The sequence below is a fragment of the Trachypithecus francoisi genome, unplaced genomic scaffold (assembly GCF_009764315.1).
Source record: "Trachypithecus francoisi isolate TF-2019V2 unplaced genomic scaffold, Tfra_2.0 Lachesis_group5, whole genome shotgun sequence".
Classification (NCBI taxonomy): Eukaryota; Metazoa; Chordata; class Mammalia; order Primates; family Cercopithecidae; genus Trachypithecus; species Trachypithecus francoisi.
The window spans coordinates 82,418,231-82,435,436 of record NW_022681470.1 but is presented as its reverse complement, the minus strand read 5'-3'; the positions used below and the strand labels follow the sequence as shown (position 1 = coordinate 82,435,436).

The 17,206-nt window shown below is 34.5% G+C and overlaps 1 protein-coding gene across 1 annotated transcript in view; it reads right to left on the bottom strand.

Moving 5' to 3' along the window:
- The window catches only part of DNAH14 (dynein axonemal heavy chain 14), a 604,313-nt gene that overhangs the window by 440,720 nt on the left and 146,387 nt on the right, over positions 1 to 17,206 (bottom strand). Inside the window, exons 18-21 of the mRNA XM_033199195.1 lie at positions 12,296 to 12,637; positions 11,409 to 11,778; positions 9,424 to 9,614; positions 6,092 to 6,337 (exon numbers count right to left, since the gene is read on the bottom strand). Of these exons, the coding sequence (XP_033055086.1) occupies positions 6,092 to 6,337; positions 9,424 to 9,614; positions 11,409 to 11,778; positions 12,296 to 12,637 (1,149 nt within the window). The remainder of the gene's footprint in view (positions 1 to 6,091; positions 6,338 to 9,423; positions 9,615 to 11,408; positions 11,779 to 12,295; positions 12,638 to 17,206) is intronic.

Below are 17,206 nucleotides of genomic sequence, written 5' to 3'. Positions count from 1 at the left end.
TTTTAATAGGGGTAGACTGTTTACATTCAAGATTAGTAGTGATATGTGTATATTTGATTCTGTCACTGTGTTGTTAGCTGGGTATTATTCAGACTTGATTGTGTAGTTGCTTTATAGTGTCAATGGTCTATGTATTTAAGTGTGTATTTTAATGACCAGTAGTAGTCTTTCCTTTTCTTATTTAGTGCTCCCTTCAGGACCTCTTTTAAGGCAGGTTTGGTGGTAACAAATTCCCTCAGCATTTGCTTGTCCTAAAAGGATCTTATTTCTCCTTTGCTTATGAAATCTAATTTGGCTGGATATGAAAATCTTGGTCAGAATTTCTATTTTGTAAGAATTCTGAATGTAGGCCCCAATCTCTTTGGTGTGTAGGGTTTCCACGGAAAGGTCTGCTCTTAACCTGATAGGGTTTTCTTTGTAGAGTTGCCCCTTCTCTCTAGCTGACTTTAACATTTTTTCTCTTATTTCCAACTTGGAGAATCTGACAACTACGTGTCTTGGGGATGGTCATCTTGTACTGTATCTCACAGGGGTTCTCTGTGTTTCCTGAATTTGAGTGTTGGCCTCTAGTAAAGCTGAAGAAATTTTCATAAACGATATCGTGAAATATGTTTTCTAAGTTGTTTTCTTTCTCTCCTCTCTTTCAGGAACACCAATGAGTCATAGATTTGATCTCTTCATATAATCCTATATTTCTTGAAGGTTTTGTTCACTCTTAATCTTTTTCCTTTATTTTTAATTTCCTTTTTAATGCCAAGTAGTATTCCAAAGTATATGTATACATGTATGATAATGCTTATCACTTACCTGTTGTACACTTGGGCTGTTTCCAGTTTTTAATGTTACAAATAAAACTGCTATGAACATCCCATTTACAAGTCTTTATATAAACCTAGCTTTCCTTTCTCTTGGGCAAATACCTAGGAGTGAAATAGCTGGATCATATGATAGATGTATTTTTAACTTTTTAAGTGCTTGTAACATTTTACATTCTGCACAGCAGTGTGTGAGAGTTCTAATTCCTGAATATCCACACCAACACTTGGGATGATCTTTTATTAGCCATTTCTTAAGGTGTGTAGTGGTATCTCATGATAGTACCATCTCCCTAATGTAGTTAAACATCTTTTAATGTGTTCTTTTCCATTCATATATCCACTTTGGTAAAGTCTCTATTTTAATATTTTGCCCATTTCTTTACAGGATTATTTTGTTTTCTTATCATTGAATTTTGATAGTTCTTTATATATTCTGGATACAAGTCCTTTATCAGATGTATGCTTTACAAATATTTTCTCCCAGTCTCTGGTTTGTATTTTTGTTCACTTAAAAGTGTCTTTCTAGGAGCACACATTTTTAATTTTGATGAAATCTAATACATAAATTTTCCTTCTATGGATAGTGCTTTTGGTGCCATATTGAAGAAATCTGCATAAAGCAAGGTCACAAAAATATCTCTTATGTTTTTTTCTCATACTTTTATAGTTTTAACTTTTGCATTTAGGTCCATAATCCTTTTTCTGTGTTAAATGTTGTGTATGTTGTAAGATGTGGCTTAGGGTTTTTGTTTGTTTTGCATATGATTGTTCAATTATGTTAGCCCCATTTCTTTAAAAATTGGCTGGTTTTTCTCTGAATTATCTTTGTATATTTATTGAAAATCAGTTGTCCATATGTATGTGGGTCTATTTCTGTACTCTGTCTTTCTTGTCTATTTTTAAACCAAAAAAAAAAAAAAAAAACTGTTTGGATAACTCTGGCCTTATAAGGAGCCTCTGAATAGGTAGTTTCAATACTCCAACTTTGTTCTTCTTTTGTAAAATTGTTTACACTATTTTAGGACCTTTACATTTCCACAAGAATTGTAGAATCAGCTTGTCAATTTCTACAAGTAGTCTACTAGGATTCTGATTAGGATTGTATTGAATCTAGAGATCCATTTGGTGATATTTGACATATTTATTAGGTCTTTCAATGGATGAACACAATGTATCTTCCATTTTTTAAGTCTTCTTTAATTTCTCTCTGCAGGGTTTTAAAGTTTTTTGTGTACAGATCTTATATATTTTTCTCGGGTTTATATATCTTATTTTTATGCTATTTCTCAATGCCAGTATATATAATGAAGTTGACTTTGTATACTAATCATGTATCCTGCAAACTTGCTAAAATAAGTTTAGTTTGTTTGTAAATTTTGTTTGATTTTGTTACATAGGTAATCATGGCATCTGAATATAAATAATATTTTACTTCTTCTTTTTCAATCCAGACATCTTTTATTTCTCTTTCTTACTGCAGTACACTGGCTGGAAACTCCAGTAAAACACTGAATAGAATTGGGAAGGGAGAACATCCTTATTCTTGATCTTAGGGGAAAAGTGTTCAGTCTTTCACCATTAAGGACAATATGTTTTTCATAGATGTTCTTTATTCAGAATGTTATCTTCTATTCTTAATTTGTTGAGAGATATTTTAATCAGGAATGAATGTTGAAATTCTGTAAAATTTTTTTAACATGTACTGAGAATATTATCTGGTTTTTCTTTTTATGTTTAATATGGCAACTTATAGATTGATTTTTCAATGTTAAACTAACCTTGCATTTCTCAAGTTAATCTCTCTTGGTAATAATACAATATTCTCTATATATTGATGGACTTGATTTGGACATTTTTCTTTACAATGTTTGCATCTATATTTAAGAGGGCTATTGATTTCTAGGTTTTTTTTTTATTTTATTAATATCTCCTTTCTAAATCTGTTGTTTTCTTTCTTTTTTCTTCTTTTCTTTTCTTTTTTTTTTTTTTTTTTTTGATTCGCTCTTGTTGCCCAGGCTGGAGTGCAAAATACATGATCTTAGCTCACTGCAACCTCTGCCTTCCAGGTTCAAGCGATTCTCCTGCCTCAGCCTCCCTAGTAGCTGGGATTACAGGCACCCGCCACCACACCCACCTAATTTTTGTATTTTTAGTAGAGACGAGGTTTCACCATGTTGGCCAGGTTGGTCTCAAACTCCTGACCTCAGGTGATCCGCCTGCCTCGGTCTCCCAAAGTGCTGGGATTATAGGTGTGAGCCACCGCACCCAGCCTGTTTTCTTATATCTTGGTCTTGTTTTGGTGTCAGGGTAATACTGGCCTCACAGAATGTGTTACGGAGGATTCCTTTCTCCACACTTTTCTGAAAAAGTTGGTGCATAACTGATATTATTTTTTCCATAAAAGTTTTGCACAAGCCATCTGGGTCAAGACTATTCCTTGTAGGAAAGTTTTAAACCATTTTTAACTATCAATTCTATATCTTTAGTACACATTATAGTTATTCCAGTTATCCATTTCTTCTTGAGCAAGCTTTAGTAATTTGTGTATTTTAAGGAATTTGCCCATTTAAGTACTTAAATTAACTTAAAGTTGTTTTTAATATTCCAGTTTACCTTTTAATATCTACAGAATCTGTAGTAATGTCACCTCTTCTATTCCTAGTATTGGTCATTTGTCTATTTTCCCCACTGGTTTTGAGAAATTATGATGTTTCTTGTGCTTAGAATGTATTAAGCATAAATCTATGGCTTTATGGTTTTCAATACACTTGGACAATTTCTGGTCATTATTTTCTCAGTAATTTTTTCTGTTTCTCCCTCTCACTCCTCCTCTCGGGGAACGCCAACTATTTATCTAGTAGGTTGCCTGAAGCTTTCCCACAGCTCACTGATGCTCTTTTCATTTTTAACATTTCTCTTTCTCCCTGTGTTTCATGTGGAATCATTTCCAATGTTATATTTTTAAATTCACCAATCTTCTTCTGCACTGTTTAATCTGTGTTAATTTCCTCCAATGTATTTTTCACTTCAGACATTGTAAATGTTTTCATCTCTAGAGGTTTAATTTTGGTTTTTATATTTTTACCTCTCTCTACTTAACTTTTTTAACATATGGAATAAATGTATAACCATTTTAATGTCCTTTTCTCTAATTTTAATAACTGTGTCAGTTCAGATTCAATTTCCATTGGTTAAGTTTTCATCATGAGTTCTATTTTTGGTTCTTTTTTGCATGTCTACTAATCTTTGATGGCATTCTAGAAATTGTACATTTTATCTTATTGGGTACTGGATATTATTATATTCCTATAGTCTTGAGCTTTGTTCTGGGTGCAGTTAAATTACTTACAGTTTCATCATTTTAGGTCTTGCTTTTAAGATCTGTTAGGGAGGACAAGAGCAACATTTAATTCAGGACTAGTTATTCCATATTACTGTGGCAAGACTCTTTGAGTGCTTATGAGTTATGAGGTTTTCTGTTCTGACCATGCATGCAGGCACTATTCCCAGCCCTATGTGAGCACCAGGCATTGTTCCCTCTAATTTTCTCAAGTAGTTGCTTCCCTGACCTCTGGCAGTTTCACGTGTCATTGATTGGGTCTACTGAATGCTTGTGTAGAGACCTGCCACAAATCTATGAAGATCTCTGTCTCTGCAGCTTTATCTTCCCTGGTAATTTATCCTAAACACTGTAGCCTACATTGATTCTCCAGACCTTCAACAGCATCTCCTCATAGCAGAAGTCTGCCAGGCTCTGCCTGTATTCCTCCCTATCTCCCCTCTCCAAGGTCTGGAAACTCAAAAAAATAAGTTGGTAGAATCGTAGGGCTTACCTTGTGTGTTTCTCATCTCTCAGGGATCCTTGTCCTTCATTGCCTGATGTCCAGTGTCCCAAAAACCATTGTTCCAAATATTTTGTCTAGTCTGATTCGGCTATTTCAGGCAAGCTGGTGCTGTGGTTTGAATGTCCCCTCCAAAACCCATATTGAAATTCAATTGCCATTGTAACAGTGGTGACATCTGGGGTCTTTAAGAGGTTATTAGATAACGAGGGCTTTGCCCTAATGAATAGATTACTGCCATTATCACAGGGATGGATTAGTTATTGTGGGAATTCAGCCCCCTTTCTCTCTCCATCTTGTGCTTTCACTTGCTCTTCTGCCTCCACCATAGGATAATAATGCAGCACAAAAGCCCTGGCAAGATGCCAGCCCTATGATCTTGGACTTCCCAGCCTCCAGAACCATAAGCCAAATAAATTTCTTTTCATTATAAATCATCCAGTGTGTGGTATTGTTAAGGCAACATTAAGTAGACTAAGACAGATGGCAAATCTGGTCCCTATACTCCATCTTGCTTAGAAGTAGAAGGCTGTGTGTGTGTGTGTTGTTGTTGTTGTTGTTCTTTTCAGTTTCTTGAATGTGCTTATTTATCATTTATTAAATTCACTTTTCATTTTTAATGGAGGCATTTAATGCTTAAACATTCATTTTCGTAGGGCTCTAGCCAATTGTGACAGGTTTGAAACGTGATTTTCTCCTGTTCCTTAAATTAAAAAAAATTAGATTACATTTCCTGTATATTCTGATGGTTGCTTTTAAATTTCTATTGTTTGGGGTGTTTTGTTTTCTCTGCCTTTTTTGCTGTTTTTCTGCTGTTCATTTTTTTTTTGTACTGCATGTGATTAAAGAATAAAGTGTATTGGGTTTATTTTCTTCTGTAATTTATTGAGTTTTTTCTCTCAAAGTTTCAGTTAACTGACATTTTCCCTAAATCCTACAAATAATGTGAGTTCCCATTGTTGTGTATATACTTTCTCTCTCCCCATCTATTTATATAGATGCACATACATATATGTGTGTATATGATTATGTTAATTTTGCTACTTACTATCTCTATTTTGTTACATCTCATGTTGAGTTTCTTTACATCTTAAAATCATTATTAGGTATATTACCAGATGTGGGGTTGCACAATGAGGGACTATCCGGGAACACTGTACACTGGTGATAAAAGTCACGGTAATAAGGTCATATTTTTCTGTGATCTAAATTTATCTTTTCTGCCAAAATTAAACTTTGACATTTCCTCATGAACAATTAAGGCTTCCACAAAAAGTTATTTTTGGTATTCAAACTAGTAAATATTCAACGTAATTTTTATATAAGTATATGAATGATTTATACAATTCAAAGGCAAACTGTAGACTGCAAAAGATTGAAATAATAAAACTACGGAAAAAGAAAACATTTTTCCTTTGCCATAATACTTACCTTAATGGGCCCAATGTGGGGAGATCCTTTAATTGTTGCAAGTATGACTTGAGACTCTTCTAACTGAGCTGATATGTCATCTATAGATGGTATTATGAAGATAGAGTAAATCTCTGTGTGGTGAAGAACTAAATGCAAAGGAGTAATGTTCCAAAAATCAATAATCTTAAATAGCATTTTTTCAAGAGCAGCTTCATTAGTTGCTGAAGTTGACATATCATTTATTTCATTTTCATACTGAAACATCTAAAATGAACAAATTATTCTTTAGTATCCAGTATAGCAAATAATTCCTGATATGTCTAAAATGGAAATTTTAAATGCATGTTTTGAAAGGCACATCAAAAATATTGAAGATCTAATTCCAGTTAGGTTTACATCCTTACCAGCAACTTTATGGTCCAACCTTCACGACATATCCCTTTGCACTTTAAAATCATCCTATTTCACGTTCTTCATAATCAGCGAAAATTTCCAACTTTCCTCTGATTCTAGCCAGTTATAAAGAGTGTATACCTTCTGTATATGTGTAGGTGGTATTATTTCCTTCAGCATTCTTTCCTCTGCCCTAATGCCAACTGCTGAATTACTTTGTGACATGCTTTTACTCTCTACAATATTCTTGGGATATATTCATGTACGAAAATGCAACTCTGATGGATCCCGATTTCCATGGCTTCCATTTCTTTGCCTCATTTCTTTCAGGATACATGTTTCTTAAAATACATTAGTGGAGTATATACAGACCTTCTTACCATGTGCATTGACCTGCAATTCCTATAGGACAAGATCCTGATATAAGATCTCCAGAGTCACTCACTATAATAGAGATACTCAGAGACCTTCTCATCTACACATCCTAGAATTAACTAGTTGGGCTTATTGTTTTATAGCTGGTAGGTAAGACTCTGCCACCATTCCTATATGTCATCTCTATGGTGTTAAAGAATAATGCCCAATCCCTATGTTTTAGTAATGCAACTCAGTGGGGATTATGAACAGATATGACTAGTTTTCATCATTTCTCTTATATGCTTGCCAAAGATGAATTGTAAGGATGGTGGGATCAGTTACTTCTTATGGCCTTAAGTAACAGTTTTGGAAAAGAAGCCTACCTTTTGACATAGATTATTCAGTCAAAGGCAGATAAAGAACTATAGAACCATCAAAGTTCGTGCCTAATGCTAACATTATGAGATTGCTAAAAACTAAATCCGGACACTGATAATGTGTAAAGCAAAATTTCAGTGAAGTGAATCTAGCCTTGTCAAGTCTTTATGGTCAAAGTATGGGACCTGACTGACAAATAGTCAGATCTTCCAACTGACTTGATAATAGCTGGGTGGTTTCAGCTGAATCTTGATGGTTATAATTAATTATCTAACTTCATTATAAAGCATATGGCTTTCCAAAGTGAAAATTATCAACCATAAAATGATTGATAAGTGTTCATCATATGCATACCATTGAGTTCTTGCTCTTAATTTACTTCATGAAATGCTTTTCATGTGGTAGGTTTTTCAGAGCCTGCACAACATCTTGGACAAAATGGTTGTCATATAACTGCAAGCCATCATACTTTATTCATTTAATAGAACTTCTAATATGACCTATCTTGGAAAGTCTTGCAGCATGACCACCACCTCTGGGTCAATCCTCCAAAATGCAAGTTTTAATAAATGAAGACTGAGTTTCTGGGCCAAATCCTGTCCATTTTGGCATCTACATTATACTGGACACATTGTCAAATTTCTACAGGATGACCAAAATCATCCAGGAACTCTTAGAGTTCACTTGAAATTACCAGCTGATTGCCTCCTTATCCCTTCTATTATTACAATTATCTTCAAGAAGAAGAAGGGGTTCCTCTAACTCCTCACAGCAGTATTTCAAAGGCTGAAGACCTTGCTCACTTTTGTTCACATGTCAAACTGTCCTAATTGGGGCCCTCTAAAAAATGCATGGGACTTCCTTTTTAAACTATCTATTAATGTTAGACATGTAATAGCTGATTGGAACCCTTTGAGTTATTACAGGCCACCATCCCCATGTAGGCCACCAGCTGCTATCATATGTACCCATCTACCCTAACTTTTATAGCTCACTGCTACATTTAGTCTGAAAAATTCTCACCCTTTATCTAACTTACCCAAGAATAGTTCCAATAACCCAAGACTGGAAATAATTACCACTCAAATTGTGCTAGATTTTATGCATGCTGATTTGAAATAAATTCATCTGTTGGTATTTGCTCTTATGCTCTGACATCATCTAGCTATCTTGCTGAATTCCCCTTGGCATGTATATCAGTTGGGCATGTATATCATCAGTGAGGAGGCTCTAAGATGAGATATTTAGATACGATGAGGATTATGAAGAAGATTCAGAATTATTTCATGATTTTTAGTGTAAACAATTGGAAGAATGGAGCTACCATTAAATGAGATAAGAAACACAGAGGAAGAGTAGAATCTGGGAGATGGAGAATGAAAGGTAAATGTTTTTGACATGTTTTGTTATGTTTTTGACATATCTCAACTTAGACATATAAGTTGAGATATTGAATAGGAAATTGCATATGTGAATTTGGAGTTCAGGAGAAAGTCGAGATTAGGGTTGGTGATCAAAAATAATCTAATTTTTAAAAATGAAAGTTGTTTTTTAAAAAATTCTTTTTAAATTCTTAAAAAAAAGTGTCCATGTTCCTCATTACAACAGATCATTTAGTAGAGAATTACAGGAACAAAATACGTGTTTTGATTACATTATATGTTGTCATCCATGAAATATTAAACATAAATGAAGCTTATTGCAAGTTAGGCATGAAAATAGAAAATTTTTAATCATGGAAAAATTGAAAAAAGTATTTTTTATAATAAAACTTACATGGAAAGTCAAATAGTTGTTTATTATGCATTTTAAATATAATGTCAAGTTATATATATGTTAAAGTAGGGCAATTCTTAGATGTCTTAACATATTTTCAGTTTACATATAATGAATACAGTGGTTTTGATATTTCCATTCCTAGAAAATGTGTTCTGTATTAGTAGTACTGTTAAATAATGAAGCACTAATTTCATTTGTCATACATGAAAACCAGTATTACTGTTTTTTAATCACCTAAATAATAATGGAATAATTAATAGCTTACCCAGTATCTCCAATTAAATAATCTCCTATCACCTATTATTCTATAAACGTACTATTATTTTCCCAGGCACTCATAAACTTCCTTTCCTAATTCCTATTCATTGTATATTTACTTGCCTATTTAAAATTGGCCCATCTGGTATTTGAACCTATTTTTTTAAAAAACCATTTTTATTTACCTTGAGAGCTAGAAGATTCTCTACTTTACAGTTTTTATCAAGGGGAACTGACTTCCCAATAGTCTCCTGGAGAGCCTCCCAATGCCTTGGCTTGAGACAGGGGTTTCCCAGAGCTATAATGATAGGCAGCTCTTGTTTAAACTCTGTTACCACTTGCTTAAGATGTGTCAGCATATCGCTTTTAGGTAAACCTATAAATGACAATGGGTCAGTAGGCTTACAATATGTTCATTATATTTTTTAAACAAAAAAATTGAGAAAATAAGATTTTTTTTCTTTAAAATTTGTTAAACACTACTTTATCAATTATTAAACTACATTAAAATAACATGAAGCAGTGAGCTTTATTAACATCACCCTTCCATGAGAATCAGCTATGCATTAAAATAAAGAGAAATAGTTATAAAGACTGGTGACTAAAGCCTAACTATCAAAACCAAATTATCTTGGAAAATTTGATACCAGGAGTGGCCAGCTACCACAGGTTTCCCAGATTTTCCCTGACATGATAAATATACAGACAAATGGGTACACACGCACACACACACGCGTGAGCACACACACACACAAACACACACACAGCACAAACATTCAGAAGACTATCATAGATTCTGGGTATTTATTTATTTAATTAACATCTTAACATAGCAAGATGAGGTCTTGCTATGTTGCCCAGAATGGTCTCAAACTCCTGGCCTTGAATGATCCGCCCACCTCAGCCTCCCCAAGTGCTGTGATTACAGGCATGAGCCACTGTACTCAGCTGGTTTGGGTTTTTTAAAATTTTGGTAAGTATAGAAGAACATCAAGGGAAAAAATATACCATCACTACGATTTCATTAAAAAATACTTCAACATCAAAATGTAGGAAATGTAGGTGACAGCTTTGCCACAGACCAGCACTAGTCTGTCCTCTGCCATTGACAAACCACTGAAGTACAGGATTCAAAACCTATGGAGTGGAAGATTCAACTCTTACAATCTTTTTACTCAATTTGTAAAAGAAAGAGGAGGGGGCCAAAGTTAGGGACTCAGGAGAACTGAAAACTTCACCCAGACACTCAAAAAACCAATTTGTATACGTGGGGCTTCTTTTATAAAGCCATATTAAATAGTAACATGTTTTTAAGACCTGATTAAATAGAAGATCAAGAGTGTAACTTTAGTTTTGCCAGTCTAGACTTTGGCAAACAGCAAGATTTTATCTGGGGAACCATGGGTAAAAGAAGGTATCATCTAGTTGTTACTTTACTGTTCTCCAAAGCATATATATAACAAAATATTAAGAGGGGATGCACACAATGAGTGTTATGTTAAAGAGACTGCGATTTGCCCCCAATTGTTCTCTTTTCTAAACTTCTGTGCTATTGTTATGTTTTTTACATAATTTTAAAACAACTGAAATAAAGTGTTTTTCTGGCTTTTCTGGAGAAGAAATTTTAGTTTAAGGTATAGCTGAGTGATAGGGGAGAAGTCTTTTAAAAAATACAAAGATATTCTCTTGGCCAGGTGAAACAAAATCTCCCTTTTGGAAAGGATATGATCTTACAGAAATGTTCTCACAAAAAGCAGTATCTTTGCACTGGCAAGATTTCAAATTTTATAATTAAAATAAAATAAACCTCTAAAAATTACACGGTTTACCCACTGCTCAAAAGATAATGATTATGCAAATGGTCCTTTATCATCAAAACATCTCCGACCAGTGCCCTTAGAAGGGCCATACTCAGGGTGAGGTACCTGGGGTTCTATGCAGGGAACCAACTTTTAAAGGACATAAAAATTGTTAATTATTTAATAAAACTTTTTTGACAAGGACTTAATCTCTTTTTTGCTTCAATAAAATTCCTACCTGTTATGGCTCTAGCCATAACAGTCAACCCCTGAGAACAGGTAAAGAAACAAGCCAAGGACAATGCTCTTGATGTCCAAAGGCCATTTGGTATATAGATCTAGGTGGGAAAATTTGAGGAACATATTTTTACCTTTTTCTAATACCGAGATTATGTGCATCAGTTTTGAAACATTTTTCTGTACTGATTCTACATCAATACTTTGAAGAGAACTATTCCTCCATTCCCAAGAGGCTTGCCTCCACTCCTCTTGTGCTTCCCATAATTTTTTCCTCAAAGTCAAGTCACATTCAATGTCAGAGATCTCTGAAAGCAAAATCTGTGCAATTTCTTCCACATTAATAGAATGCATATGAGATTGAGAATCACTGAAACAATCCTGATAGCTTGAATATGCTTTAGCTTTGTTAGTTAAACTTGCAGCTTCCCCTGAGAGAGTCTGGATCATTTCCATTGCCGTTGACACTTGAGTACCAGCACATAACAAAAGAGGAGTTCTTATCTAAAAAATAAGAGTAGGACTTTCTAAGAGAAATCAGTATGTCTAGAACATACCTGTTTTACTGGCAGTGAAAGCATTTTAGTACATAATCTAGGCTTTTACCTGATAAGTGAGTGAAACTGGAACTATCATTACCATTTTGTCCAAAGATAAAGACTGGCCCAGAAAGATTTTAGGGGGTTTTAGTCCTTGTTATGCCATGAGCCCATTTGGCAGTCTCTTGAAGCCTATGGTAAAAGTCACCAGCCATGCTGCTGTTTTTTCCCCACATTCACTCATAGTTGAGAAAATGCTAAGTTCCAGTTAGAAATTAGTGAAACTAGAGATGTAATTTTACTTCCCATCCAAATTCACAAATCACCAAAATTCTGTCTGTGAATCCCAGTTTAAGAATACTTGTATTAAATTGTTTAGCCAAAATTCCACTGAAAGCAAATACCCAAATGCCTGGATTTATGAGACTAAGGTCAAGTTTTTAATTAAAAAAATAAAAAAAAAAGAAAACCTAAAAACTTACCTTGGCTTTTAAATTGCTAACATCAACACGTAGACTACTGATACATGCTTCCAAGTTATCTCTGAATTTAGTTAAAGCAGTGTCTTTATTTACTATACTTAACTTCATAGATGATTTTAGTTGACTAAACTTAATATGAAGAACTTGGAATATGGCAATTTGCTCTTCTGAAATATGGATCTGGTGATGGGTTACAACAGAATATAGCTGAGAAATTGTTAAGTACTCTTTTTCTAATTTAGATATTTTTGAGGAAATTGCATTCAAAAAAATAAAATGCTCCACGAATTCTTCTACTTCAGTGGGATCACATTCCAGCTGCTGCAATGATGATTCCACAACCTGAAATCAACATGTCAATTATAATTGTGTAATGACTTTTCACCATTTTGGAAGACCAATTATTCTTTTTAATTCCTCTTACTTATGTAAGTCTAATTTCAGAAAATAATAAAAACATCATATATTAGTCTGTTCTCACACTGCTAGAAAGAACTGCTCGAGACTGGGTAATTTGTGAAGAAAAGAGGTTTAATAGACTCACAGTTCCATAGGCTGTACAAGAAGCATGGTTGGGAGGCCTCAGGAAATCTACAATCATGGCAGAAGGTGAAGGGGAAGCAAGCACATCTTACCAAGGAAGAAAAGGGGAGAGAGAGAGAGAGAGACAGAGAGAGAGAGAGAGAGAATGAATGTGGGAGTGCTACACACTTTCAAACAACCAGACCTCCTAAGAACTCCATTGCAAGAACAGCAAACAACCAGACCTCCTGAGAACTCCATTGCGAGAACAGCAAACAACCAGACCTCCTGAGAACTCCACTGTGAGAACAGCAAGAGGGAAGTCCACCCCCATGATTCAACCACCTCTCACCAGTGCCCCTACTTCAACATGTGGGGATTACAATTTGACATGAGATTTGGTTGGGGACACAGAGCCAAACCATATCACAAATTCTAAGTATTATTTAAGTACTGGGGCATTAACACGACCAAATCCTTCTACTGTTAACAAAAGGCACTTGAATGTATCCCACATATAAAATAAATGCTATTAAGACATAAAATAAGTAAATTGTGAATAACAATTTTCAAGAAATGTAATATAAATGGCAAATTATGACTGAAATGTGAACAGTGAATAATAATTGCTATAACTTTTTGAGCATGTATGTGATAGGTTCTTTAGGTACATGGTCATACTTTATTCAGATAGTATATTTGCTAATTAAGTATTTTTTTCTAATTTGCCCAGGAGGAAACTGAGTCTTAGAGGGATTTATTGTATCAAGATCAGAAATGTAGTAAGTTACAGAACTGTGATTCAAACCCAAATTGATTCCAGATCTCATTTTTTCCATCATACTTACATCTATTATATTTATAACCTCCATACTTTTCAAAGGTGCATATAAATTACTCCCTAAAATGCTTGAAGTAATTGCATTTCTGTGCTGGAACTACAATTTTGTCATATTTTTTCATGTTTCAAGAGCTCTTAAGGAGTATGACTGCATAATTTTATGTAATTTTGGTATGAAAGTCAGTTCAATTTTTAATCTTCACAGCCTTGAATTAATTTCATATATATGTGTATCTAATGTGATATTAAAATAAACGTTCATGCAAAAATCACAATACACAAAAGTTTATAAGATGGAAAAGTTTATCAGATGGTCAACTATTATTCCATTACCGAGAGATTACCATTGTTAATCCATCAGAAACTTTATTATGGGGTATGTGTGTGTCTCTTTGCCACAGAGTTTATATTAAGAGGCCTTAAAATCAGAGAAACTTATTTTTGATCCCAGCCTCAGTATTTACTAACTGCATGAACCTAAGCAAATAGCTTTATTCTAATAAACTTATTGTCCTCATCTGTACTTTGGAGATCAAATAAAATAATTTAGTAATGGACTTACAATGTACCTGGCACATGGAAGGTGCACCAAGAATGATCATGTCAGTAGACTGAGTAAACATAACTATTTAGACTCCAATACAAATACTAATCAAACGACCCCAAAATTTTAAAATACATATTTATATCACAAACAATGAAATAATTCCAATCTTATATAAACCAAGAGAATATAAAAAGGTAAAATATACCCAAACTTCATTTATGACACTAGCAACATATTGATACCAAAACCAGATAAGGATGGTAAAAGAAAATTACAGATGATTTTCACGTATAAACATAAATACAAAAATCTTAAAAATAATATGTATGCATGTATATGCACATGCTGGTAAGGTAAATGTATCAATTTGGATGTGAGATTATCCTTAGAAAGTCAATTAATATAACTCCCCACAGAAAAAGGTTAAAGGAAAACTGCAAGATTATCTCAATAGATGTAATGAATAAGCATTTGATAAAATTCATTTACAATAAAAACTCTTACAAACTAAAAATAGAAAGTACTTTCTTATTGTTCAATTCCCACCTATGAGTGAGAACATGTGGTGTTTGGTTTTCTGTCCTTGTGACAGTTTGCTGAGAATGATGATTTCCAACTTGGACACAGGGCGGGGAACATCACACACTGGGGCCTTTTGTGGGGTGAGGGGCTGGGGGAGGGATAGCATTAGGAAAAATACTTAATGTAAGTGATGAGTTGATGGGTACAGCAAACCAACATGGCACATGTATACCTACGTATCAAACCTGCACGTTGTGCACATGTACCCTAGAACTTAAAGCATAATAATAATAAAAAAAGTATTTTATTTAACCATATAAAGGGAAGCTACCAAAACCCTCAGGAAATATAAATACACCCAGGATAAGCAGCAGCCAGAAGGAGGATGAATAAACAGAACTTTCAGAACAGATTCTTCGAAAAATAGCTCAGAAACAACCTTCTGGTACTGGTACAAGAAAAGGCACATAGACCAAGGGAACAGAAGGGAAAACCTGGAAATAGGACCACACACCTACAACTATCTGATCTTCGACAAACCTGACAAAGAGAAGCAATGGGGAAAGGATTCCCTCTTCAATAAATGGTGCTGGGATAACTGGTTAGCCACATGCTGAAGATTGAAATTGAACCCCTTCCTTATGCCATATACAAAATTTAACTCAAGATGAATTAAAGACTTAAATGTAAAACCCCAAACTATAAAAACCCTGGAAGATGACCTAGGCAATACCATTCATGACACAGGCAAGGGCAAAGATTTCATGATGACAATGCCAAAAGCAATTGCAACAAAAGCAAAAATTGACAAATGGAATCTAATTAAACTAAAGAGCTTTTGCACAGCAAAAGAGACTATCAACAGAGTAAACAGCCCACAGAATGGGAGACAATTTTTGCAAACTAGTCATCCAACAGAGATCTAATATCCAGCCTCTATAAGGAATGTAAACAAATTTACAAGAAAAAATCAAACAACTCAATAAAAAAGTGGGTAAAGGACATGAACAGTCACTACATGCAGCCAACAATCATATGAAAAAAAAGCTCAACATAACTGATCATTAGCGAAATGCAAATCAAAACCACAATGAGCTACCATCTAATACCAGTCAGGATTACTAAAAAGTCAAAAAATAACCGATGCCTGTGAGGTTGTGGAGAAAAAGGAACACTTATACACTGTTGATGAGAGTGTAAATTAGTTCAGCCATTGTGGAAGACAGTGTGGCGATTCCTCAAAGACCTAAAGATGGAACTACCATTTGACCCAGGAATGCCACTACTGGGTATATACGCAAAGGAATATAAATCATTCTATTATAAAGACACATGCATACATATATCCATTGCAGCACTGTTCACAAGAGTAAAGACATGGAATCAACCTAAATGCCCATCAATGATAGACTAGATGAAGAAAACATGGTATGTATACACTATGGAATATTATGCAGCCATAGAAAGAATGAGATCGTGTTCTGTGCAGGGACATGGATGAAACTGGAGGCCATTATCCTTAGCAAACTAATGCAGGAATAGAAAACCAAATACCACATGTTCTCACTTATAAGTAGGAGCTAAATGATGACAGCACATGGACACATACAGAGGAACAACACACAGTGGGGCCTATTGGAGGGTGGAAAGTGGGAGCAGGGAGAGAGTAAGGAAAAATAAGTAATGGACTAATACATGGCTGATGAAATAATCTGTATAACAAACTCCTTTGACACATGTTTACCTATGTAACAAATCTGCACGTTCTGCACGTTCCCCTGAACTTAAAATAAAAGTTAAAAAAAGACACATGTACACACGTTTATAGCACCACATTTTACAATTGCAGAAATATGGAAACAATCTAAGTGCCCATCAACCAATAAGTGGTTAAATTAAATGCGGTATATACACATCATGGAATACTACTCAACTATACAAAAGGAACAAAATAATGTCTTTTGCAGAAACTTGGATGGAGCTGGAGGCCACTATTCTAAGTAAAGTAACCCAGGAATGGAAAACCAAGTATCATATGTTCTCACTTACACGTGGGAGCTAAGCTATAAGGATGCAAAGGCATAAGAACAATATAATAAACTTTGGGGACTCAGGTGGGAAGGGTGGGAGGGGGGTGTGAGATAAAAGACTACATACTGGGTACAGTGTATACTGCTCAGGTGATGGTGCACCAAAATTTCAGAAATCACCACTAAAGAACTTATCCATGTAACCAATAATCACTTGTACCCCAAAACTATTGAAATAAAAATATATAATAAAAATAAATTAAAAATTAAAAAATGAAGACTGAAAACTGTAAAACTTCTAGAAGAAGACAGGGGCAAAGCTCCATGATGTTGGTCTAAGCAATGATTTCTTGGAGATGACCCTGAACGCACAAGCAACAAAAGCAAAATGAGATGAATAGGATTGCATCAAACTAAAAATCTTCTGCAAACCAAAGGAAACAATTCAT